Source organism: Pholis gunnellus (genome assembly GCF_910591455.1).
Source record: "Pholis gunnellus genome assembly, chromosome: 19".
NCBI classification, from domain to species: domain Eukaryota; kingdom Metazoa; phylum Chordata; class Actinopteri; order Perciformes; family Pholidae; genus Pholis; species Pholis gunnellus.
Genome location: NC_136546.1, coordinates 900,138 through 926,535, shown reverse-complemented (window position 1 = coordinate 926,535; position 26,398 = coordinate 900,138). Strand labels below are relative to the sequence as shown.

The window sequence follows — 26,398 nt, the reverse complement described above, 5'->3', positions numbered from 1 at the left end:
TCCAAACATCATTTTCAGCTTGGGCACTAGACACAAATGCCCTCTGCACGGGAAGCAGGCAAGTCCCTGCACCATTTTTTTCCCTTTTTTTCCCCCTGACCTACTTTTTATAGTAAGATTATTGTAACTGACATTTTTTTCCATGTCTGTTTATTAATCCCCAAAGCTAAGCCTGAAGGCACCATTTTAGCACTTGCTTAACAGTTTGCTTGCCCTAGCCTTCAATTACTAGCCTTCCATCAAACCAGTGAATATTTCGAAGCGAACGGGGCCTTAAATTGTTCATTACAAATGCAGGATGTGGGATTGCAACAGAGGAGATCGTTCGACACATTCATTAAACTATCCAGTGTAGCTCTTAATAACCTTGACCTTATGCATATCTCATCGTAACTGGAAAACCCTACGGTACTCAAGGGACTTCATAATGTCACCCCCATTAAATGAATTGAACAGAATGAGGGACAATATCCAGATCATTACCCAAAAGAAATTGATATTTGCACAGCTAATAACAGGAGCTGAATCAGGTTGATATTAAAGAAGTAGCTTAAGAGTTATCACGTCTGAGGGCCGAAGCTACAGCAGCGGATTTGCCTGCCAAAGTCGACACGTGCTGAGAGCGAGTGGTGAGTGGTGTCTAATTTCAGCTCACTGCCCTGACACAGTTAGTCACACTGATACGTCCTGATCCACAAGGGGGGAGAGAATGAACATATGCTTTATGGCCAACTGTTTGTGGTGCTAAGCTGCTAGCCGAGCTGGACGGTTCGGAGCTCAGATAGAGACAGGACTGCATCATGATTATCACGGTGGTGAAATAATGATGCTTCAGCTGTAAGCTAACCCAGCTATCCCATGATGCAAGTATGCACACCACAAATGTGCAGACAGTGTGGGAATATGGATGTCTTTTAGCACAAGTGGCACAAACAGCCTTCTTCCACATCCCTGTTGCTCATCTCTCATCTCACATGTTAATTCTGCCCACTATTTCCCTTCTAGGCCAGTGGGCTAGCAGGCTACTATTTGGATTGCAGCTGGCAAAATGCTTCCAAGGCCCAGTCCACTCAGTCAGTCAGCCATCTGCCCGTTTTAACAAGCAGCTGCAGGGCCTTGTTGCGTTGGGAGCTTGTGTGCACGCCTTTAAATGTGTCTGACTGTGTGCATGCACGGCCCGGGCCATGCAACCCGATAATGTAACATATAAATATTCACAGGTTGGACAGATTGCTTTCATTGCTCATTTATATACTGCATAATCAACAGTATGCCGACAAAGACAGGTGTGCTAAGCAATTGTTCCAAATGGTGAAAGTTTGATTGTTCTGAATATCTTCTGGAAACATCAGGTGCTTGAGGGTAGCTTGAACAACAAGTATTATGACACTTGTAGACATGTGGACATAACAATAAAAGAAAACTTGCACTAGTTTGCCATTAGACAGTTTGCGTTGGTGTTTGTGCAAGCATTTTCCAGGCAAATTAGCAATATCTGTTCTCATTATCCTCCTAATTATGATTCCCCGTCTCTGTGGCATAATCAACAACAATCAGCCACATCAGTTAATGGAGAGGCAGAAAAGAGCAGCAGTCAGATCAGCCGGGGAGCAAACATGACTACCCTTCCTGCGTCACTCTTTAATTGCTTGAGAAGAAAAGAAGATGGAGAAAAGGTGTGCAGATAAATGTGTGCACGAGAGGGAAAGACAGAGAGCAGGTAAGCCTCCAGGGACAGCTTGGGGGACAACAGGTCTGTGGTGAATTCACTGGTCACACTTACTCGGCCCTGGGGCTGACATGTGGCCATCTCTTTTCCTGTCCACGCTATCTGGCCGAGTCATCTGCGCACTTTTAAGCTCTTGGTTGTTTTAACAAGAGGATGTCATAGCTCCCCTGTCTGCTATCAGACAAATGAACCACCTCCTCCTCCTCCTCCTTCTTCATCGACTGTTCGACAGCAGCAATGAGCAAATGGGATGAAGCGAAAGGGGGGCATGTCCAGTCCGTCCGCTTGACTGCTCTGCAACCAGCACATCGCGTGCTGCCCTGAACAATGCCACAGGCTACCGCTTGGGATTTAAGCTTCAAACAGCTTCGTTTGAGCAGCAAATGATGGGACATATTATGAAACCAAACACAGCACGACCTCGGCACGAAGATCTGAAAATGCTTATTCTAAATGCATGCTATGGTGGTGACAAATAGCATATAACTGTATCAGACACAGTTTAAAATAGCTTGCAAACAGTGCCATGGGATTCAGTGAGCATTCCCCTGACTTTTAGCAAAATGGAGTCATCCCTTTGCCATGTCAGTGTGATTTAGACATGCAGGAAGTGGGTCAGCAGTGGAGGAAATTTGACATGGGTCTGTTCACACAAAGTTATCTTTTACAGTCCATACACATAGAAAAAAAGAGTTAAGCATGTCAGATTATAGTGAAATTATATATTCTCTGGATTACTGGTCTAAATAAGGAAAATAGATCTTTTTTCTTTATGACGTGGAAGATGCAGTACCAAGTTTCTCTTGGCTTTAAGCATTGTGTTTTGAAAGATGCAGGTTTTAACATTAGGCAGCCCTTAACCAGCAGCAGGGCCAGACAAACTAGTGCATTGTACCGTAGAAGGATTTCCTAAAGAGGGAGGCAATTTATACAAATGGGTCCTGTATTATATCACTGTCAATTGGCCATTTGAGAGTATACATAAGTATTAGCTGAGAAAAAAACGTAGTATGCTTATATCTTGGTTCGGAGATAGAAGAGGACATTGTCAAAGAGCTGCATCTCATTACACTTCCGCAAAAAGAGATGACCTTGGCACAGAAGCAGAGGAATAATAGATGAAGTTGTCTCTCATCAACACACTGTGTGTACCTTCAGGTCCCTGCACCACCTTGCAAGAGCTGAATACATTAAACGGAGAAAAGAGAACTGAGTGATTTTAGTCATATCAGCTAATACCGTATCCAGCGCTTCCTCATCTAAAGTAATAACTGTGAAGGCAGAGGAAATGCTGAGCACATCACCTCCAATTTAAGTCCCACATGAAATACGAAGACTTTCCAAAAGAAGCTGCCAGAGCAACTACCCACAACAAATATACTGATTCTACGTCTAGTGTAAACTGCATTCAATATTTCAAACACATGGGAGTATAGCTGCCCGTGCTTCATATAAATGAGTGTAGTGTAAAATGCTACATTGCAATCTGCGCATTCAACTTTAGCAGTCTGTATTGAGATGTATGGGGTAGCCAAATACAGAGGCCCAAAGGCCGATTACACTGAGAAATTATGGATTTGAACAATATACAACTGGTCCATAAGGGAAAATATCAGGGGCTACTATAAAAATGTTTATCGCATACCTGGAGGCAGACAGTGAACTTGCTGTTAAGTCAGTTAAATTTGAAAAAAGTCCCTGTTTTACAAAGATTTTAATCAATATTCAGTGCTTGACACAGAAAGCTCTGGCGCCAGCCCTCTTACCTTCAGTGCAGAATCGACCTACATATCCAGTTTTGGAGCAGTCACAGTAGGGTTCTCCATCTGCCAGAGAGCAGATCCCGCCATTCTCACAGAGGTTCTCGGTGCAAAGGCCCATCATCTCCAAGCGTACTTTCTGACTATTGATGAGCGTGGGCAGCTTACTCCCATAAATGAGGTCTTTGATAATTCCCTTGAATGGTGGTATCTCACGGACGGAGGGCACGTTGATGGCAGATTTGCGGATGTCCCCCGGGAGCCCTCCGAGGAAGAGGTCACTAACGATATTCATAAACCGTCTCTCGGGCCGCACCTCCGCCATCTTGGTCTGGCCATCCACGGCCAAGCCAGTCTGCAAATTGTTCCTGTTGATGGCAGCAAAGTGCCAGCGGCTGTCGTTGACCATCTTGTCAGAGGTGATGGTGGTCTCAGCACAGTCGATGCTGACGCGAAGCTGCAGCTTACCCTCGGATACAGTGAGAAGCAGAAAGTCGCAAACACCGCCATCGTCGAAGTAGAGCAGCAGGCCCTCTGATTCTGAAGTTTTGAACTGAAATGTCAGGTCACTTCTGGAGCTGGCGTCCCAGCGCAGGTAGCGAGCCCACTGACCTCCAGAGCCAGTAAACTCCAAGCCTACGCTCAGGCCCAGCATGGTACTCAGCAGCAAGAGGACATGACCAGGTAGGCTGTTGGGATTCATCGTAGAGAATGACAGGATGCACCAGAAGAGGGACAGAACTCTGGACAGATCCTTAGAGTGATAATTACATCTGGTTCTGGCAGCGATCCAGGATTTATCTGCTGAATGTTATATTCCACATAGATAATTTTACAGTCAAGTGCAGAATGCAGTATCCGTGGGTTTTTTTCGGCAGATCTAATGTTGATAATGGACAGAATGTAATCTTCTCAGGCAAGTCTATGCAGAGATATACTGAAAAATACCCAATTTCCCCACAAAGTGGACAGGTGACAGTGCTATGGTGGAGGTGACTGTGTGTTTTGTCAGTGATTCAGAGCTGCGTCCTGTGATTTTTCTTTCAGGCGACTTCCTGGATTGAAGCCCATGACCGTCATGATTGGTCCAGTTCCGTGCCCCATGGTTTGGCCTCCAGCTTAGGACACACCTTTGACAGAACTGCAGAACAAAAAAGATCACTTTAAGTAAAAATGTATGTTTGTCAATGTCAATTGGCATGACAAAGAAGCCAGCTGCAAATAAAGTAAGTGATGTGGTTCACTAATATTGAATACATACAAACTTATAAGATACAAAAATATATACGTATATACTGTATATATTGCTCTAATCTAATGCTATCCAATACAGTAGCTCCACAACCATTAGACCATTTGTGAAACTCAAATGTTTCATTTTGACTGTGAGAGAGGTGTTGATTCAACTCTGAGGTCAATTTTAGTGTTGGTACATTATATTAGCATATATTAGTGTAATCCAGTCAGTTCAAATTATTAGTTATCCAAAAGAGAATATTGAAAGCCGTTCAAGCTTTCGTGACAACAAATTAAGTGAAATATACAGCGGCCCCTTGCATTTAATCAAAATCATGACTATGAGGCACATCAAGCTCTTACAGGATATTGAGAGCACCACTCAATGACGATTTGACTCTCCATGTGGCCAATAAATACAACTAAATAACCACTAATAATGCCCATTAAATGTTTATGAGCATTTTATGCAGGGTTCCATTTCTACCAATTAACCATTTTATTTGAAGATGAACTCAAATAATGGTTCAGAGTTTTAAAGACTTATGGTGGTAGAGATCTTTTTGCAGAAGAACTAGACTGTTGTTGCTGATTATGTGATGAGTGAAAATCCATTGAGGTGAGCCGGAACATGTGTTAAGCCCTCAAACGTTAGCCTGCTATCTGTAAGGGTCCGCTGGGATCCTGATAAATATGACTAATTATCCACCGCCACTCTCTCTCATTTGCATGTCTTTGGGGGATTACAATCATAAACAGCTATTCAGAAAGATGTTAGGATGGAACCACTTCATAGGCGAATCCCATCACTGACATTTTTGAAAATGTTCTTCTTTCAGTGTATGCATATTCAAATTACTTCCATCACCAAATCCGGGATGGCACTGGTATCACTACACCTGTACTCATTCAGTTCTGTTTAAATTTGCTCAGCAGAGCTAGAAAGGGTTCACATGGAGAAACCTTATGTGTGTGTACTCTTCCAGCCCTTTGCCCTTGCAATTGTTTTGGCAGTGGGCTGCCCACCAGACAAATGCATTGTATAATCATGACAGCAGCACAGAACCATGCAACACAATAGGGCCTTTAACCACCTGCACTGAATAGTTAATCTTGCTGCAGCAGGCGAGCTATTGAATTCTAGTAACTGATACCTATGCTAATGCACCGTGTGCACGCATGTGTCCCTGGGCCGGAGTGTGCATGTGTGTCTCTCTCTGACAACACCGGGTTGCCTAGCTGGATCATTGTCTTTGTCTTAAGAGTGACTATGTGAGACAGCAGAGAGGTTAAAAGGTTCTGTGTGGTGAAAATAACCCTGAACGCAGCTTGTCAATCCGAACCACCAACTATAGAGCTGTGTGCTGTGTGTGTCCGTCAATAAGCAAATCTTTATATGCCCATGAAACCTGAGACTCCAGTCTGGCCCCCATTCAACTTACACAACGTATTGTGTGCATTGCCTAACTGGGGCATCAAGTGTCCCAGTGAGGCAGGGAATGCTAACAATGCTAACATGTTCACTCTCAGTCGGCTATGACGTGGCTAATATTCAATTACTTGACATTTGACTAGCTTAAAGCCAGATCAATATTCATAACATAAAGTATCTAACATATAGTTAAAAAATGTCGTCCTGCTAGCTAGCCTGTAGGCTAAGCTAAATCAGGCTAATGTGGTGAAAAGTAAAATATTATGCTGACACTTTTTCCACAGGCTTTTTATGACACATGCCCTTTAGCTAACCCCTTAGCACACTGGAGAGTCTAAACGGTAAAATTAAGAAGCTATTTTTGGCTAACGTTACTAAGGTAACTTTAGGCCAACTTTTAGCTCACGTTACGTGTGTTTCACTATCATTAACAGAAGCTTGTTTTTCACTGCTAAATAAAAAAGTAAGCCACGCGTTTCAAATTCGAAAGTTGCATCTAATTATCTAATTCTTATCTTCGACCCGCAGCAGTAACGTCAGCTAACGTTAGCTCTTGTTCTTAATAGAGTTTTAAGTATGCTAGAATAAGCACATATTTTCCGGGATATAAATACTCATTGAATTATTAAGTAGAGCAGAGATATGAGATGACCTGCACGGGACACCGTCACTGACTGGCCATAAATCCATCTATGTTCACTGCTGCTGGGTTCTTGGCATGTTTTGTCACTGGAGACCCCTCTACTCCCGCTGTGCTCCCTGTCTATCGCAAGCTTCAGCCTGGAGTAACGATTTGATCCGACATCAGTCACAACAGACAAGCCTGTGTCCGAACCTGCTAGTCTACTGGTCAGAAAAAGTGAGGTTCAGGGACCACCTGGGGGCCTTTGGGGAGCACCAAGCGGTCACCAGCAAATAAAACCATCATTTTTTATTTCAGCATTTCCATTCATGTTTGGATATGCTTATTTATGTATTTATGTAACTATAACTCAAAATCATTCAAACCACAAAAAATCTGATTTTACTCTTAGAGAAATAGTATTTCAACCATTTAATGAGCAGCTCACCGCTTACAATATGAAAGCTAAATGATGTCAATTTATATACCTGCAATATGATTTTACTGAATAACAACCATCTGAGAAACACGAGGTGACTGTCAACTCTGCAGTAAGCAGAAAGACATATTCTTGCAGGAGGCTTCATACAGTCTCTATTGAAAGCCCCCTTGGACCTTTCAATCCCACATGCTTCCACAAAATGAGTGCAAAAGCCAACGTTGTTATTCGCATCATTTTGATCAGTTTGTGGAATATTTGAAATCTGTAACTGAAAGTAAAGTGCTTTAAACAGACTGGAAATGAGACCCGCAGCCCTGCACGGAGGAATAAAAAAGCGTGCCACATTTTCCAGCCGCGTTTAGCTCTCCCTCTGCTTCTCGCACGGTGGCAGTCTGGCTGTTGCTCAGGGGTTTACAAGCCCCATGCCCAGAACATGATGAAGCGACATGTGATCAGGAATCGTGTTTATATTCCCAAGGAATCTTTTGTAAATCGTAAGAAGTTAATTTCTCCTTGGTTACGGAGCTGTCCCCAAGAGAGACGCGACTCAGCGAGCTGAAACTTTCCGTCGCAGCGCTCTTCACTCATTCACCACTAATATATTTGTCACAATTTCAGCGCTGATAAGTCTACGTGGTCTCTTGAGGTGTGAATTGTCCACTAATCACCCCGCTCCTCTATGGTTAAACTGCGATTGAGAGCTTTGAAACTCACCACCCAAGCCATCCCATTGCGCTTAAAGCCTTACCTCAGCCCAAACTCACCAATTCCACATCAGATTCACAGGAAAAAGGGGGAATTTTTTGGAGAAAGACTTCAGATCCCACAAAATAAGTAGCCTACATTTACAGAACAGCTAATGCATGATGGACAAAACGGGATAAAAATAAATGAACAACGGAAAGCTTTTCAGTTTTAATCTGCTCCTACCTTTTCGTGCCGAGAGACGATTCCGGACGGATAATGCCTATGTATATATAGAGCAAATTAGAACAATCCAACGCAAAATTCCATCCAAAAACCGTCGTATTTGTAATTATAGTCTGCCCAAGGCAGCGAGATGCTGATGCTGGTGATGAGGAGGTTATTACAAGTGAGGCACGGTGGAGGGAACGGCAGCGGTCCTCCTTCCCCGGCTCAGTGAACGCGCATCTCTCAGCTCTGCTCACTCAGCTCAACTGATGATGGGCCCCTGGATTTCTCCCACACTGACGCTCTGACCCGCCTTCTCCACCGTACTCTGAGCAGTGGGGAAGTAATCATTCAAATTGGAGAGAGAATAAATGGAAAATAGCCCCTCAGGACAAATTATTAATAATGACAACATCTTTCTTCCTTATTCTTAGGTAGATGTTTATATAGTTAGCGTCTAAAGGCTTTTCCTTGCTCGGGAACCGCCTCTGCTCAATCTGAGAAGTTAGTATAGTAGCTTCCAAAAATGTCTAAAAGAGATTGCAGAGTAAAAATGTGGCTATATCTATAGTACAATTCCAGATTTGTTCACATTGAGCTTGTTTCAGGAGTTGAATTCCAGCTCTGTCCAGGCTTCAGAACCTTAGACAGCGCCCATCCTAATGCCAGGGACCTGTCCTCGGTTCTGAACCCTCACTGGAGACATCGGCAGTGCTCTGTTCTCAAATAAAATACCCTGCCACTTGAAAATGTTCTGTTGCACTTCCAATTTTAAGCTGTTTAGTATCATACAACTGAACACAGGCTTATGTTAGTGTGCAGGAGGCTGACGCATTTTATTTTAATAATTAATAATAATTATAATAATTATAATGATGATGGATACTGGACCACTACATATAGTGTAGACTATCTACTGTAAAACATTGTACATGAAAATGAAGGAGGGGGCTCTATCCCATTGCCTAATGGTACCCAGGTGTGGCCAATATGGCCAATGATCCAGAACCTGTATATTTGCTACACACACTTTGTTACTGTGCATTCTTGACTTGACAATTCCTTCTCCAAAAGCATAAAAAGAAAATTAATGTGGCAAGAAAAATAATCCAAAGTATAAATCAAAAAGTGTATCAAAGCAAATTGAGCTCATCTACGTCTTGCAGGCAGGGTATTGAAGAAGTGCTTTGGGACCTTTTGTGTTGAGTCTAGACTTAGGGTCAGAGAGTAAGGTCCTGCCTGAGGCTCTTGACCTGATCTCTAATTTATGGGGAGCCAATAGGTCTTCATAAATCAGGGCATCAGACCACGCTTGAACATGATAAGTGCTTGCCACCAATGGCCAGTTGCTAAATCTGGAGATACACTGACTCTTTCTTTGGCACAAATTCAAATTCTAGCTGATGCACTGAGGAATAGCTCGAGGCGTAAGGGTGACTTTTGACTGAGGCAGGACTAGAGGGAGATGAGAAGAAAAGCATCAATGACCCGATCTTGTTCTGTGAAGAATAAAACACGGACAGACCACCGAGACCTCACAAATTCTGGAGGTAGTACAACAACAACAAAAAGTTTATTTACAACTTTTACAATGATTTGAGACATAAAAAACTTTCTAAACAGAAGACAAGGGCCTTTGCACCCAAATCGATGTTTGCAGATGTTTCAGCTGATGATGATGGGATCATTTCCAGGGTTATCAAGACACATCAGAACATGCTTAATTCACTACACCTTCACTCAAGAGTTACAATTGATCTGTATTTATCTATTTATTTACAATTGTTATGTTTTCATTGTTAAGTTATTATTTTACTCTTGTTAGCACTTTCATCACTTTTATCACACTCATTTGCAACATCATTTTGTTCTGCTGTGCACTTGGCCTGTAAGTAGTATGAATGACAATAAAGTGAAACTTGAATTCTGATGAAGGTCAACTTTGACTGTTATCATTCTGAATAGGTTCTAATTATGATTAAAACCTATTCAGAACGCCAATTTAGCTCACCTTAAGATAAGGGCTAATCGTTCAAAGTATAGTCAAAACATGAATCTGCTTTGCCAGTACTTCAAAGCAGAAAACATGTAGATATTAAAAAGGATTGGGCCCCTAAACAACAACTATAGGGGACTCCGCAGGCTCCACTGCAACCCTGACCTTGATGGATGAGTGTCTCTCTGCTTTCTGCTTGTTAAAATCATGACTGAATCATCCCAAAAAGATATGTCCTTTAATTCATGATTACAGTCACTTTTACTGTTTCAACTACTTTTACTGGTTCAAATAGATTGATACATTGGGCAGAAAGCAAGCTAGGGTAATATGTTAAAAAGCCAAACATTAAAGTTATAGGCAAGAAAGTGAACTAAGAAAAAGTGTCTAGAAAGTGATTTTCGTTCATCAACCTGGGCACTACTTGTTAAATGTGTTTTTGCACAGAAAACACCGTTACAAATTTTGAGTTAAAAGTTCTCTGCAAAATATCCTGCAGTATTTTGTCACGTCCCATAAATGTAAATAAATTAGAATGAAGAATGACATCTTGGCTTCGTTCCAACAAGCGGCCACCTGATTGGTCTAGCTCTTCACCGGTAGCGGTTGGTCCACGGAAGCCTGATCAGACACGATCCAAATATGATTAAGCGAGAGAGGAACTATTGCCGACTTTAAACACTAATTAAGAAAAAATGCAGGATGACACCTGAAGAACTTTTTATTCCTTGCTCAAAACTAATACATCTTTTTAAAGAAGTTGAAATTGTTGAATGCCCCACTGAAATAAAGAATAATGTACTGAAAATGATGGTATTATTAAAATGGAATTTGTACAACCAAATTGTATTTTAAGGATTTCTTTACAGCCAGTGCAGTTATTTTTTTCACGTTAAACAACATGAAACAAAGTTGTTGTTTTTTTTCCTTAGTTTGAATTAGTGTCGCACAAGTGTTACACTCTGTTTATTTCCCAGTGCCAACGCATCACCTGGCTCATCCATGGGTTCGACACTAAAGCTAATCCAGTGACATTGTCACTAGGTCTAAGGGGCTATTTAAAACGCTGGAGGGATGAGAAGATCAGCAGCTCTCTCTAATGAGCAATAGCAGAGAGTGGAGTGGGACAGAAAGCTCTATCTCTAGAATAAAGAAGTGTGTTACATGCAAACAACTAATCAGAGTATTCATGACCTTCACAGCCCTGACAAAAATGCACGCAAACAAGAGGATTTCTTCCACAAATAAATCACAAAAATCAAAGACAATAATGCCTCAAGCTCTTTCTCACACACGACCCTCCTTTCCTCTGTGCTAAAAGGCATAATAAATTTCCCTTTGATAACATCTTCAAACTGAATTCAACACAAGCTTCTGGTTTATTTTAATAACACCCCAGCTACTTGTTCTGTAATCATGAAATTAATTTCCAGATGCCACAACAACTGTTGTAATATTTACAATGTATTATTTATGGCAGGATGCAAATAAAAATGATTAATCATGTATCAAGCATATTCCTACTTTGTGTTGGGAGGCTTGGGACCATGCTTAGTCATCACACTGAGCAATTGTATGCAGCAGTTGTGTCTTACATTGCTGTGACATGTGAGCACGCTCCAACATCCGAGACGTGACAGGCTGACCAGGAAGGCCAGCAGGGGTTTCTCACTAGCGACATGTTGCCTCTTGCAACCCTGTCTTTGGTTACAGCTCTCAATGGCTTCTTCCTCTCACTTTTTTTATTCCCCTTTTCTTCATACTTATTTTCCAAATGACCATTTGCCGAAATCCCACCCTAAAACAAGAATTGTCCAATCACAGTTTAGCAATCATCATAACCAGGCACAGAGGGTGGTCTCTCTCTCTCTCTCTCTCTCTCTCTCTCTCTCTCTCTCTCTCTCTCTCTCTCTCTATATATATATATATATATATATATATATATATATATATATATATATGTACTGTATATCTATTGTCCCTGATTTGATATGTAAGTAAGCGAAGCAGCAAACAGGGTATTGTGATCTACCGGGAATCATCCCCTGAATTGGCAACTCCCCTCAGCTTTATGGACCTTTATAGTGAGTTTAAACTCATTGTTTAGCTGTCCAGTGCGCAACTCTTGGTTCACTCTCACTGCTCTCACAGCTTGTTCTCGGCCTCTCACTATTTTGAGCCAAAAAGCCACACATAGTGGAGTTTACAACTAAAGAGCCAGATGTGTCCCCCAGCAGTTAGAGAACAAAAGCAGAGCTAAAAGGACAGTGAGTTGAACTTAAATTCACCAGGTAGCCAGAAACACAACTTCAAATTGATGGTAATGTTGCTTGACAATGCTGCATATGTAAATAAGCTAAAAAGTATGCCATTATCATTATTACAAGCGTAAAATAAAGGGACTAACGAGCTAGCTAATGCTGTTTCTTTATGTCCATGTAATCTACATCATCATCATCAGCTGGTGTTTTGCCTGCAACATGCAGCTTTAGCCTTAGTCTGTTAGCAGAATACCATGTATGTAGAAATCAAGCCCATATTTACAGGATTCTGATTTTAATAAGAATGAAATATTATTTTAAATGAAATAATTTTTTTCTTCAATTCAATGAGCCAACGTTAGTCTAATTAGCTAGATAGCTACAGCTGATGAACTGATGTCTCTCGTCATTTTACCCACTAGATAAACACTAGAAATGATAAGTCTAATTTTCTCTACCAATGTCTAAAATCAATTGTTTCAACCAGTATAAAGAATTCCAAATGTTAAATCTGCCTTTGTTCTCATTGGAAACGGCATGTGTGCTGTGGGAGTGCTAAAAGCTTGACAGATGTAGCAGCAGTAAACAAGGAGGGGGCTTAGCAAATGGTCATTCCAATTTTCCGTAATCCCAAATCTTCATCTTTCTCTCTAGCCATTAGTATCCCCCTATTTTCTCCCTGGTTTATTTTGCAGACATTGAAAAGGAGGATCCTTTTTTCCAACATACACACACAAGCACACACAGTCAGTCATTTCTAAAGAAACCATGGGCTCTTCAGCTCAGGGCTTTCACTGGCCACCACTCTTCTTAGATCAGTGGCCTCGTGGCGCCCCTGCTGCCCCTATAGTGGGAGGTTTGGAGTGGAGTTTGATCTTCAGCTGACTCCTCTCTGCATGATACTAACTGCAGTCCTGCACCAAGAACTGTGCTAAGCCTCCATATACAGATACGGCACATGAGCTACTAACCTAGCCTTCAGTTTCAACATGGCTTATATTAAACCACAGACAAATGACATGTTGTCTATTTCTGCTATTTGGAGCTGTTTTGCTTCCACAAAACGTCTTTCAGACTGGTGGAAAGAGAACATCCAAAATACACATAGGTGTTTATTTATTCTACTACTTTGTCTATTCGATTCACCAAAGGTTAACAATAAATAATGCCTCATTTTCAAACATAAATTAAACATTTCAGAAAACTTATAATACAAAAAAAAATCAACTGGGGAAGTTTCATGGTGATATTTCTTAGTATATATTTGTTTACCCTATTCACATGTAGTGCCTTGCAAAATATATAAAATCTTCTCAAATTATTTCTTTCAAGAGTTTTTTTCTCAGACTCGAGCCAGAAATCTCAACTTTAGTATCTGACATACACCAAACGTTCCAGTGTCATTTGTTCGTTCATCATTTATAGCCTGATTAATAAAACATTTTATTTCCAAAACTCCCTCTGTTAAAACCTTTGACTGTAATATGTCAACAAAATGAAACAAGAAATATGTTTGCACAAATTTGATAAGTTAATGCGTTGTTTGCATATTTAAACATCCATTTTCAGAAAACCTACACAAAATTAATAACTTTAATCAACTGGAAGAGTTTCATGGTGATATCTGTTCAGTTTGTTTTTTTACTCTATTCACCTGGATGAACTGCAGTGGCTCTGCATTCACAAACTATCATGTTTCTGTGAGAGGTGCGCTGTATGCATGTGCCATCTGTATATACATATATCTTTTTTTAAGGAAAATCTGGTCATAAATTAAGTCAAAGAAGATAAGCATTAAGGACAGCAGATACACATTCCAAAATACAGCCTATGAGAGCAACTGTTCTTTTTTAGTTACATTTTTGTAAGGGCTTTGAACCTAAGCTGCAGATTGTTCTTGACTAGGGTGCAAAATAAGAAAAGTTCCAAGCAAATCCCTGTTCCCTAAAAGAAAAGTAAGTCAAATGAGACTGATAATACTGTAGATGGTGCTTTAGGTGTAAGAGGATACTATAATGACATAGGTAAAGTTGATCCAATAAGGCTTTGTGAGTTCAAATACACCCATCCTCGTCTCTGTAGACTTATTATTATGAGGCTATAGCGTACTGTGATTTGAATAGAACTGTGAGTTACTTATGGATCATACAGAGATTTACAAAGTGGAGAAAGCACACATAGTAATAATGCCGCAGCTTCATATTAATAAATTAATTCTAATATAGTCAAAATAAATAGAAATATGCAGTTATAGCTAGGAGACAGTTAGACAGCTTAGTTTTAGCACAGGGACTGGAAGCAGCAGGTCAGCTTGCCTGACCATCTGAAGGTAGCAGACCAGCACCTCTAAAGCTCACTAATCAACACGTTATAGCTCATTTGAACAAAAACTGAAGTATTAGATGACAAGTTGTGGTTTCCTTTGCAGAAAGCCAGGCTAGCTGTTTCCTCCTGCTTTCAATCTTTATGCTGCGCTAAGGTAGCCATCTCCTTTGCTGTAGCTTCATATTGAATGTGTATATATGAAAGTGGTACTGATCTTTGCATATTTGTCTCGGTAAGAAGGCAAATAACCAGATTTCCCAGAGAGTCTAACATTTCTTTAAATTCTCTGTTTCTCTTAAGTTCTAACAGCAGCCTGACTTCCACCTTTATGACCATAAATGATTATGCTAAGAGTCCCCAGTCTGAAGGTGTGAATGCTATGTGATGAATGTGTGTGTTATTCTCACTACTGTAAACCCAACCAATACATTTCAAAAAGCCTGCTGCCAGCGGGCACCACCTGCTAAGGTGTTATCAATAATCCATGAGCGTCCTAATAATGCTGTATCATGGTTTATCACCTCCACACTGAAGGTCACGTGTGTTTTTGTTCTCTCTCTCTCTCTCTCTCTCTCTCTCTCTCTCTCTCTCTCTCTCACAGACACACACACTCACACACTCACAAATACACACACACACAAACAAAATGCAGATTGATCCTAATTACACTTATTTTACCTCAAATCCCAGCTGCCTGAATTACTGAAAAGGCCGTTAGAGGGTCAAAGTGATTACACTATCAAGGACATCTAGAATGCAATTTAGCCAGGTTGGGTCCTCAAACAGGCCCAGCTAACCTCTTTAATGGACATTCATTTATCTCCCCTTGTCTGGGAGCTGTTGCGTGCGAGGTCCACAGCTTTGGTGCTAAACAGGATGGATGTGATATTTAGATCAATATTTCTGGTTTATGGGGAAAAATGTGACCGTATACAGATGATAAGAGGACGATATTTCATTGTAAATGTCAGTGTAATGTAACCATCAATGCCCAGGGTGGGGGACTGTGCAAACACTATACTGCATGGTATAGTGGCTTTATACTGTATACGCAGCAACCTACAGTATATAGCACGACACATGAAGGCACTTCTCCCTCTCACACGGGTGTGAATCTATTTGAATAATGAGGAGAAGCACCTGTCAGGCTTGGTTATCTTGACACATGGACTGTAGTCCGAACACCTATATACATCTGAAGGGAGAAAGAGAGACAAAGAGACGGAGAGCACACTCACACTACACTCACTGTTTTTAACCACATACCTCAGAGCTTGAATAGTTAATCGTCAGAGAGGTGCCTGTGCCGGTGATGCTTCATTAATCACCGGCCTTACCATGAGAGTGCTGCTCTGAGAGGAGATCTATCAGTCTCACCACAGGTTTCAAATATGCCATTTGAAGAATGTATAATGTGTTGGAGGGTGCTTTGTATTCAAAAGCACTTTGTTGTGATGTGAGATTATTTATAGGATTTTTAGTAGTATTTTTGTAGTATGGAGGATCCCAGTACACCCTTTTGGGCCCGAGAGCACTCCAGGTGGGGGGCTCGGGGGGCGACAGAGTACACACATGTAGTACAAAGTATAAAATAATATATAAAGAATAAAATGATATTTTATGATATATCATATACCTACGTAATGAAGAAATTCTGGGCAAATGGACCATGGAAGCTATTTTACTCACTCAAAACAGTTATACACAAAGTAATACAATAAACTACAAGTGGTACCACAATTTCACGTATTTTTCGCCAGGACACGGCGAGCTATGTACTCCGTTACCGATACCAACCAAAAGCTACGGCACTTTCACGGGCAATCTGCACATCACAGAGCATGAGCATTCCCCACTGAATTCAACCATAGTTTCCAAATTTCTCTCCTTTAAACCATTAAGAAGTTACACTCCATAAGCCACAGAAGAACACAGCCAAACAGCAAAAACTTGTGAACGCTTTGCACCTTGAGATGTTTTTCTGGAAGAAAATCGCCAAAAATCGCCGAAAATCGCCAAAAATCCCATCCTTTCAGCCATGTGCTGCCGGTCTTTGTCTGTCCTTCTGTGAAAAAACTGAGTTTCTACGTGCACGTATAACAAAGGGGTAGTCGTTTTCATTTTCGGCGAATGGGTTTTACGCTGGGGGGCACGCGTCACGTTTTTGGATTTTTAGTGGCTAAAAATTCTGTCAATCAACTCAAAGATCGTCCCACTACCTTCTTGACACTTCCGCATTCAACGAGATGTCATAGGCGAGGTTCAATTGAAGTCTGTAAAACTGGAATTCAGACGAAGGTGAGCCATGTTTTACAGGTTTATATAGTAGGGGTGGGGGAAAAAATCGATACAGCACAGTATCGCGATATTTTGTGTGGTGATATTGTATCGATACACGGAAGCCAAGTATCGATCTTTTATTATATAAACTATAAACTTTTCGGTACTAGAAAAATAAAATCAATTGCTTCTTCAGTCCGCTAGGTGGCACCAAGTTGTTTTCTGGTGAGGTCAGCAGAGGTCCCGGGTCAGCTTGATTGGTAGGAAGTTGGTTAAAACAAAGATGGAGACATCAGAGAAAGAAATCAGAAATGCCACCGTGCTTCTGTTAAAAAAGCCAGTTACGCGCCGCACTCTCCCCATGAGCCTGGCTGCTGTTGGCAGATTTAACGCCCGTTGTGAGGCCAGATTGAGCAGGTGAGCGAAACACTTCACATGCAGGTATCCCGCTAACTGAATGGCAACGCCCACGTTAGAACCATTGTCAGTTACAACCACCAGGTTTTTGTCGGTAATCCCCCATTCTTATGCTGCATTTTTTGTACAAGTTGCATTGTTAATACCTGTAATAGTACAGCTGTCCTCACACGTTTGCATTCAGTTAAGTTGGACTTTGTAGACTGTAATACAAACAGTTCAGTTTGTCAGGTGCATGCAACATTTATGACAGGTTTTTATGACAGTGTTGGTCAGTCTGTCTGCTTGACAATCCCATTTTGCGGCAATAAAAATGATTGAAGTGAGATGAACAGACTGAAAACTGTATCTTATTAGATAAAACATAATTTGCAGTTGATAAAAGGTAATGAATTGCAATATATCACAATATATGTTATCGCAATACTCAGCATATCGCAGTATCGTGATAATATCGTATCGCGGGACCTCTGGTGATTCCCACCACTATTATATAGGGCCCAGGCTCTCAAAATGATGCCAAACTGCTGTTTTGGATATTTTGAACACTACTAGTGATAAAACAAGTGAAATATATAGTTATATAGTATATAAAATTAGAATGGAACAGCTGCAATAGCTGGTTCCAAAATGAGAATTTGGCTCGACCCCGCCTGAATTCTCCTTACTGAAACCTCTATAACTTTGGCATGCTTCGCTTTATCAAAGCCACATTTTAAAAAAAAGACTGCTGACATGCTATGATTTGGGAGAGTTTAGGCTTTCATCTGCATTATTTCAAATAAATAATATCAATAAAGGTGAACACCAGAAAATGTTCAATTTTAGCTGTATGCCATCTTCATTTAGTATTAACCAGTAACATATACACTGATATTTACACATCTGAGCAAATCTCACAAGTGTTTCTGTTATTATAGAGATCTACACTCTCTTTAGTATGGGTATGCATTTTTCGAGCAGAGGCCTAAAAATAGGGCTAGGGTGGCTAGTTTCCAACGGGTTTTAAACCAGAGGTCTTCAACAGGGGGTCCGCGACCCCTAGGGAGTCCGCGAAGGTACTGCAGGGGGTTCGCGAAATCTTTGGTTGATTAGACAATTTTTTCTTCACATTTTTTTCCAAACATGAATCTTTCCATTATTTTAATAGTTCAGTATTGTATGCAAGATAACAGGTATATTTATGCATGGCAGTGGCACTAATAGGCCATCACTCATTTTTGTTTCCACATTTATGTTTAAAATAAAAACGTCAATTTGAATAGCTTGTATGCATGATTGTCATGCAATTGACAGACAATGTTGATATTGGCATTGGTATCAGTTGACAAGGTATGTTTCTATATGGCAGTGGCACGGCCACCCTACTCACTGTGCCTTGCACATGTTTAAAATAAAAACATGACCCTGCATTAAACTGTGAATTGCAACTGGGCTCTAAAGGTGTCTCTGTCTCAATGCATTCTTTACCTCTGAGCCATCTCAGAAACTTATATGTAAAAGCACAAACAATGCCAATCAACCTCGGACCAAATCCCACTACAACATTTTTCTGTGCCATGTTTCATCTATTAAACCTCGATTCAGAAAGTCCACGAACAGAGCTAGCTACAGTAGATGTTGTCGTAGGCTTCACCAATGAGCTGTTGTTGTAAACACGGGTATATTTTGTAACCTTGTTGTTTTACATACCTGTCATCATCTCTGGAAGTCACGATATCTGTGAAGCGTAATAAAGCTGAATGTAATCAATCTCCAAAATAAAAGACAAACAAAAAGATAAACCAAAATCTGAAATAAGGCATTTTATTAGAATGGAAGGTTTGACTTACTTATTCACTTAAACCCACTTAAAAGCGTGGTGTTATTGTGATCTAGTCAGATGTTATCGTTTTAAAAGAAAAGGCTACATGTGAACCAATATGCACATCTTGCTAATGCCAAAGGTTAAGTGCTCATTTACTAGGTGTCAAGGTGGGTGTAACAGGAAATAAAAGTCTTGATATCAAAGTGAAATATTGCTTTGAGTGTAGCGTCTGACGCCTCGGATCCAGACGAGCAAAGGTCCTGGCAAGACACCCCCGCCACCTGGGCATCCGGACACCCTGACACCTGGCAGAGCCCACTGTGTGATACCTAAGAGTTTTAGACTACGGCCAGATGGTTGCACGAAGAGATCACACACGCAGACAATCGCGTACTCGCAGACAAATGCAGTTCGACATGCAGTTGCCTCACACAAATAATTCATGTGAGCCAGATGCACTGCAGACCTACAGTCTTGCACATGCATACAAATGGTGCTGCTCATGTTCCTTGCATGTTCTGTATTCTTGTGAAGGTCAAAGACTTGTGCACTTGATACCAGACATAATGTTGCATGTTAGTCTTTTCATGAACTTTAAGTTTATGGAGAAAGATAATGTATCTTTCACAAATTATAAAGGTTTCACAAATATTTTCTACATTTATGTAATTTACAACAAAATATATTGATCATCCTTACTATAATGTAAATATGATATACTATGTCAGTACTGGGCTGAGGTTCAAGTCCAGAGAAGGTTACAGCATATGTAATGTTTGTGACTTGTAAAAAGAAAGATGGTTCATCTTGGTGACTCAAACTTTTTGTGCGGGAACAGAGACAGAGACAGAGGCCGGGCTCCAGATTTTGAATAAGGACTGACAAAGAGACAGAAAGACAGACACAGAAAGATACAATGAAGCCCTCTGTCTCTCCTAAAGGACTTCAGAAGCAGTGAGTGAAACAAAAGCAGCCGTGAAGGGACAAACATAGTGATGAAAGCTTCGAGAGTTTGAAAAAGATGACACATTTCTTTCATTTGCAGAGAGAACGCCTGCTTATCAAAGCAATGTACAATGCAATGCTGAAGCTCGAGTCATTTTTTCTTTTGTTCTTCCTGCAATTGTACTGGAAATCATACGGCACATAAATCATGTGGACATTTCTTTATTTTCACCATGCACGCACCACTGCCATATGCTTTCAAGAGGGAGACCATTTGTTTTTCAAGGGGCCCTTGGAAAAGAGCTTTGATGCCATTCATGAGAAAGACCAGAAAGAGAACAGGCACATTTCATTGAAGTTGCCCCCCTTTGGATGATAAAGCCAATGTGTACTAGAGAAGGGGGGACACCGTCTTATATCAAAGCCTGACAATGACTCTTGGGTTTGTTGGAGGTGTAGTGCATCAGCGAGAGAGGAATCCCACTGCTCCCAGTCTTAAACAAAGGTGTAGTTACCAGTAAAACCAGCTCCACCCTCTCTCTGTCTCACTATGATCAGTTCATTCATATTCCCTACCTTCCATCTGGAGGCAATCACTCATGTCTCAGTCGTAATGGAAGGTACAGCAGTCACTTCGACCTAGCGAGAGGGAGCGCCTATTATTTCCTCATTGCGTTGACGGATGATTCCTGGATACGATAGAGAGAGAGAGTGAGAGAGAGAGTGCGAGAGAGAGACGTAATGTTGAGAGAGAGAGAAAGAGATAGAATATAAGGGAGAAGGGTAATGTTCAGGCGGCTAATGTTTGCTTTCAGATTTGAAATAAAGCTGCTGCGGGAGATAGGAGACAGATCAATCAATGCAAAGAGAACAGGGTTAGCATTCTGTGTCTAAGCAGGTGATTTGTCTATGGGCTGAAATGGAATTGGACATTCATACAAGAATGGTTATGAATATGGAACCAGGCAGTGACTTTGAAAATGACACAGTTCAGAATGAAGCGCTTCAGTATGCCACAGGGACTGCAGTAGGAACAAGTGATGTAGTCTATGAGGCAGCCATTTTCCAAAGCCTGTGTATGAATTCCTCACAAAGGGCTTGGGTTCACCTCCTTTGGTGTTTTGTGCCGTGATTTTTCTTCCTCCGCAACACTCGCTGACTTCGCAGCTCTTAAATGAAGAGAATGCAAAGACAGAAAGGAACTATGAAGCTGTTACTTTATCCCAGAAAAAGATTGTGTTCTTCTGTACTTTTTTTCTTACTCTCTATGAATACATTACTGAGATGGCCTATTGAAAGAGTAATTGACCACTCTAATCGTTCCTCCTGTCGATATATACCGGCCATGAGGAAGGCTCTTCCTAACGTGACTTACATACAAAGATAGCGGAACAAAACACAGTATTGCTCCGTGCAAAAATGCATTCTAGACTTCAGCTATAAATGTAACGAGTGAGAAGTTACAGTGTGTCTAGGACAAAATTCCCTCTTGTTTCCACAACAGAATTGTTTAAGGGCCAATATGTAGAGGAGGAATGATTACAGAGACCAACAACTCTTTCAGTGTATGAATGGCATGGAAGAATTCTATAAAGATATGCTCTAAAGAATCTGACGACTTCTTCAAAGCAGGTCCATAGTAACTATGTGTAGTCTAACAGCAGCACAAGTGAAGAACAGAGAAGAAGTCAGCCAGGCTAGCTGTTCCCCCTGTTTTCAGTCAAAGCTAAGCTAACCATCTCTTGGCTGGATCAACCAACTGTTGACAGTACAGTGAATAGGCATTTTTCCCAAAATGCTCAACTATTTCTTTAAAAGTCATGCAAACAAATCCAAAAGGGCAACGTAGGTAGAAGAGGTCAGAGACAGGCAGCAAGTCTAAACATGTTCGGACTGCAGTACCTACAGTGAAGGCCCACCACGGCTGGCTTCTCTGCTGGCCTAAACAGAATCACAAAATTATAGCTATTTTATAATTTAATCATTTTTCATAAATACACTACATGTATTCTACATTTTTTTTCCATGATCTTATTTTCTCATTGCACAACTACTGGCACTGCTTCCTGTGCAGCTTGTTTTAATTAAGGAGAGCTTTTATCCAATCAGATTTCACCCCTTTGTCTCTAGGTAAGAAGAGAGGCCGAGGCCCGCTAGGAAGCCTTTGCAGATTAAGTGAATGGGGACGATATTGTTGATTGTCATAGTCTTCAACCAATCAGATTTTTAGTTTGACATGTTGGGCGTATTCTTGGTGTCTCGGTGGCCTACAAGTACGTCAGCGTTAACGTGCAGCTCAGCATTAACGTGCGGCGTGATTGGTCAGTGGGCTAGCGTGACTGTTGTGAAGCTGAAGCTAGCTAGCAGAAGTTAATAGTAGGAAGGATTTGTTTTATTTATTCAGTGTTTGGTTACTTTCAGAAGGTAAATACTCTCAAAAATATTTAAAACTTCAAACACACTTTTCACACCTCTTCAGGATAAGATAATAATACAGTATCTACAGGAAGATAATATGTGTGGTTGTGTGATTGTCAGAAAGCACACATGAGCAAGTATGTTCCTATTTGCAATGAAATGTGTTATGTTTGTTGCATTAATAAATGTCAAAAGCACAGGCATAGTTCATTATCAAACTGAGCAATTTAGCGCAGCCAGTTGTTGTTGAATCACACCTATTCAGTCCTAAATCAAGCCGTGCCGTATGAATCCGCTGTGCCCTTGTGATTCATTGCAGCTGATTTGGATCTGAAACGTCCTTCCCTCCCACTTATGCTATCTGATTGGCTTTCTGATGTAGCTTCCTCCCATCTTCTTCCATTTGTCTGATGAGGAGACTATTGATTACTCATGCAAACAGATGGACAGACAGATGGACACAGAAATAGTGACAAAGAGAGGAATAAACCAACCAACAGACAGGCAGGCAATACGTGTGAGTCGATGTGTGTGTATAAACGATGGAACACAATTTCACTGAGATTACTCCTTTAAGTTCACATACTTACATAATTTCTCATCAATTCACAAACACAATATTGCAAGAAAATGAAAAAAAATCTGTAAAAGAGCCAAAGCCACAATGTTTCCAACTATGTTTCTGGGTATGCATTCACTGCCATAAACTAAACCTCGAAGAAGCAGCTAACAAATAGAAATATTTCCAAGAAAATAATTAAAATAGGCAGAGCTCCTTTCTGTTTTCTGTGACGGCATAATGAACATTTTTTACATTAAGTGGCATGGCTCTAGGGAAGATGTCGTTCGGTCGGTAGGCCCATCACTTTGGTCCAGACTGAAATATCCGTGTTCCCCTCAGGGTGAACTAAAACAACTAGGTAATGCCCTGACTTTTCATCTAGTGCATTCCTATCAACCTCAGGTGTACTTTGTGTTTAGAGAGGTTCATGTAAACATTATCAGCATTGTGAACATGTTACTGTAGCTTGCTGCTGTTAGCATGTAGCTCAAAGCATCATTGTCTCTAACCGAGCTGCTGGTGTGGCTGTAGACTCTTAGTTTTGTTACCTGACATGCAGTGTTGTCTGATTATCTGGATAAATAACTTCTAAAACTTCACTGCCTCACTGGTAGGTCAGTCCAAACAACTCTGGCAGTGCAGCCAGACTTCAAACCCACAGGACTTCATTCATTACAGAGTTGTAACAAGCAGATAGAGAATACATATTTATGTAATGCTGTCAAACAGCGTTGATTAAAGTGATTGTTTCTAACAGAAAGCTATTTAAGCAAAAATAAAGCTGTATCTTGAGAGGTTACATTCAATTCAGTGAAGATGATTTTATTTTTTCTCAAAGACTGAGCGACATCCTGGCAGAAAGAATTGCAATAACAATACAAAGATATACACAGTAAGCAATATACACAATATCGTTTCCTCCAGATTGCTTTTTCTAAAATAAGAATACAAGTTGAATGTTAAAAACTGACATATTTTCACTACATTCACCTGATGTTTTCTGAGTTGCCCTCTGAGTTACATCTCTGAGTTGAGCCCCCCCCCCCCCCACACACACACACACACACACACACACACACACACACACACACACACACTCTTCCTGACTCTGCAATCAAACTCGTCTAAGACAGGGCTGTAAGGAAGCTGATCTCCTTTGATTCTCCTGGTCTAGGAGGAGACAGACAGAAAGAGTCCCAGTCCTCTCATCCTGCCGCCGGAGCACAGTTGTTTCCCTCAGAACTTCTGTATTCTTCCCAGGGCCAGAGAGATGTGGTGAACGAGAGGGGTGAGAGGGAGGAAGGGAGGGAGGGAGAAAGGTGTAAGGAGAGGCAAGAACAGGCTCTGCATTCAGACAAAGATTTTGTGGAGAAAGAGAAGGACTCACAGAGGGAAAACAGGGAGAAAGAGAAAGGGTAGAAAAGTCAGGGATTAGACACAAAAATAGATTTGAACAGCCTCAGTTGAGTCTCTGCCATCCTGTCTAAGTAGTAGTTGAATATGAGGCTTTTAATAGAATTAAACAGACTGGAGAGTCACATGTGCTCTTTGGCAGCATTTGAAAAGATTTTCAGTATATAGTAGGAAAGTGGTTCCAATTATCCAACTGTTATTAATTATAATTACAAGTCAGGGACCGCTCCTACTGTATATAATGTAATTAAGCACCTTTTGTTTTTGGCTGCACCCAGAGAGAGGAAGTGAGAGGGGGGTAGCAGGAGACTTCTGCTTCTTAGCCGCAGCTTCTAATTGATTTGGTTGCTTAATCCTTCTCGGATTGAGTCAGGGAGAGAGTGCAGGGTGATTGAGGAGTTTGAATTCTCCATGTGAGACGTGGCAGCAGCAAGGAGGTCATTCAATTTATTGTGGATCTGTGGCCGTTCACGTTTACTCTGAAGACTGAAGCCAGGACTCTCAGTCTGTTAGGACAGATCATCAGTGAGGCCATCGATTGCAGTCTGTTTGTTTGTGCACACGTTGGCTCTCTGACAACGTTGCATCATCTGTAGTTTTTGTAGCTGCTGGAGTAGACTAGAGCAAATATCCAACAAATGTCCATTTTCACACTCATGTTCCTCCTTACCACACGTTACTGCGCTAGCCCCTCCTTTTCCACACAGCTTTAGATGAGCGGAGCAACTAAGTTCTCTGGCAGTGGAAGAGAATATCCACGGCAGAAGTGACTATGGGTCTCTTGACATTATGAGGTTAAGCACAAAAGAAACACATATTAAGGCTTAGCTCTGGACTAATATTGGAATGTGACCATGAAAGACATTTCTAATCTTCTCAGCCAAAATCACATTAACTCCCCTCATATATTTTCTCCACACTTACATAGCCAAGTCTGGGAACATTTTTAATAAGAAACGTTCCTTCTCCCACTCCGGCTGGTGAAGGAGAGGACAGGAAATACAAGAAACGCTTCTGCTGTAAGTAATCTGCTCTGATTTTGGAAGCGGGGTGAATATTTTGCACACTATAGCATGCATAGTTGACTTTCCTCAACATGTCAGGGCAAAGAAAAAACAACAATCCACACTAAACATGAAACAGCTCCCCGGGCAGGAATATAAGAAATGGCACCCTCCTGAAATGTGAAGCGATGCAGGACGCTATAGAAGACAGATGATTGGCTGTCAAGATCTCTCTAAGACTTGCTGATCATCACACCAAGCACGCAGACTCTCTCTCGGGTCCCCTGGGGGGTTGTGAGAGCTCGGTCTACACAGCAAGGGAAGGAGAGAGGAGCGGGAGTGAAGGTAATTTGGAGCTGCTTTATTGAGGAGATGGGGTATGAAAATGAGGGGCGCACATATGATCTACTACAAGAGCTACCCTACTAGCCTGTTCATAACATTCGTAATTACAGAGCATGCACTTTCTACCCATATGTTACATTTCCATAAGTGATAAACATGCCCCTTTCTGTCGCTATAACACATGTTTATGATGTCAAATGCAGATATTTCCTGCGCTGAAGACCCACACTAACTGTTGAGGAAGAGAAAGCCAACACCCGGCTGCACATGCTCTTACCGTCAAGGCACAAAATAATCTGATTGCTTGTGTCTTGATTCTATTACACTGTGTAACAGGTGTGGTAGGGACCCAGGAGCAGTACGACAGACACACTGGATAGTTGGAATCAAACTCCTCCGAGGCCGCAGAGTCAGAGTCCCCAGCCGGGTGGGCGGAGAGGGTCAGGAGGTAGGGTTCCTCGGGCCCGGAGGAAGGGCACTCATTGTCTGCAC

General features: G+C 41.2%; 1 protein-coding gene across 1 annotated transcript in view; it reads right to left on the bottom strand.

Moving 5' to 3' along the window:
* nrxn3b (neurexin 3b) overlaps nt 1–4,192 on the bottom strand; it is a gene marked incomplete at both ends in the record, with an annotated part of 276,695 nt that extends 272,503 nt beyond the window's left edge. The window contains one exon of the mRNA XM_079179868.1: nt 3,496–4,192. Within this exon, the coding sequence (XP_079035994.1) occupies nt 3,496–4,192 (697 nt within the window). The remainder of the gene's footprint in view (nt 1–3,495) is intronic.
* Nucleotides 4,193–26,398: the final 22,206 nt, after the last annotated feature.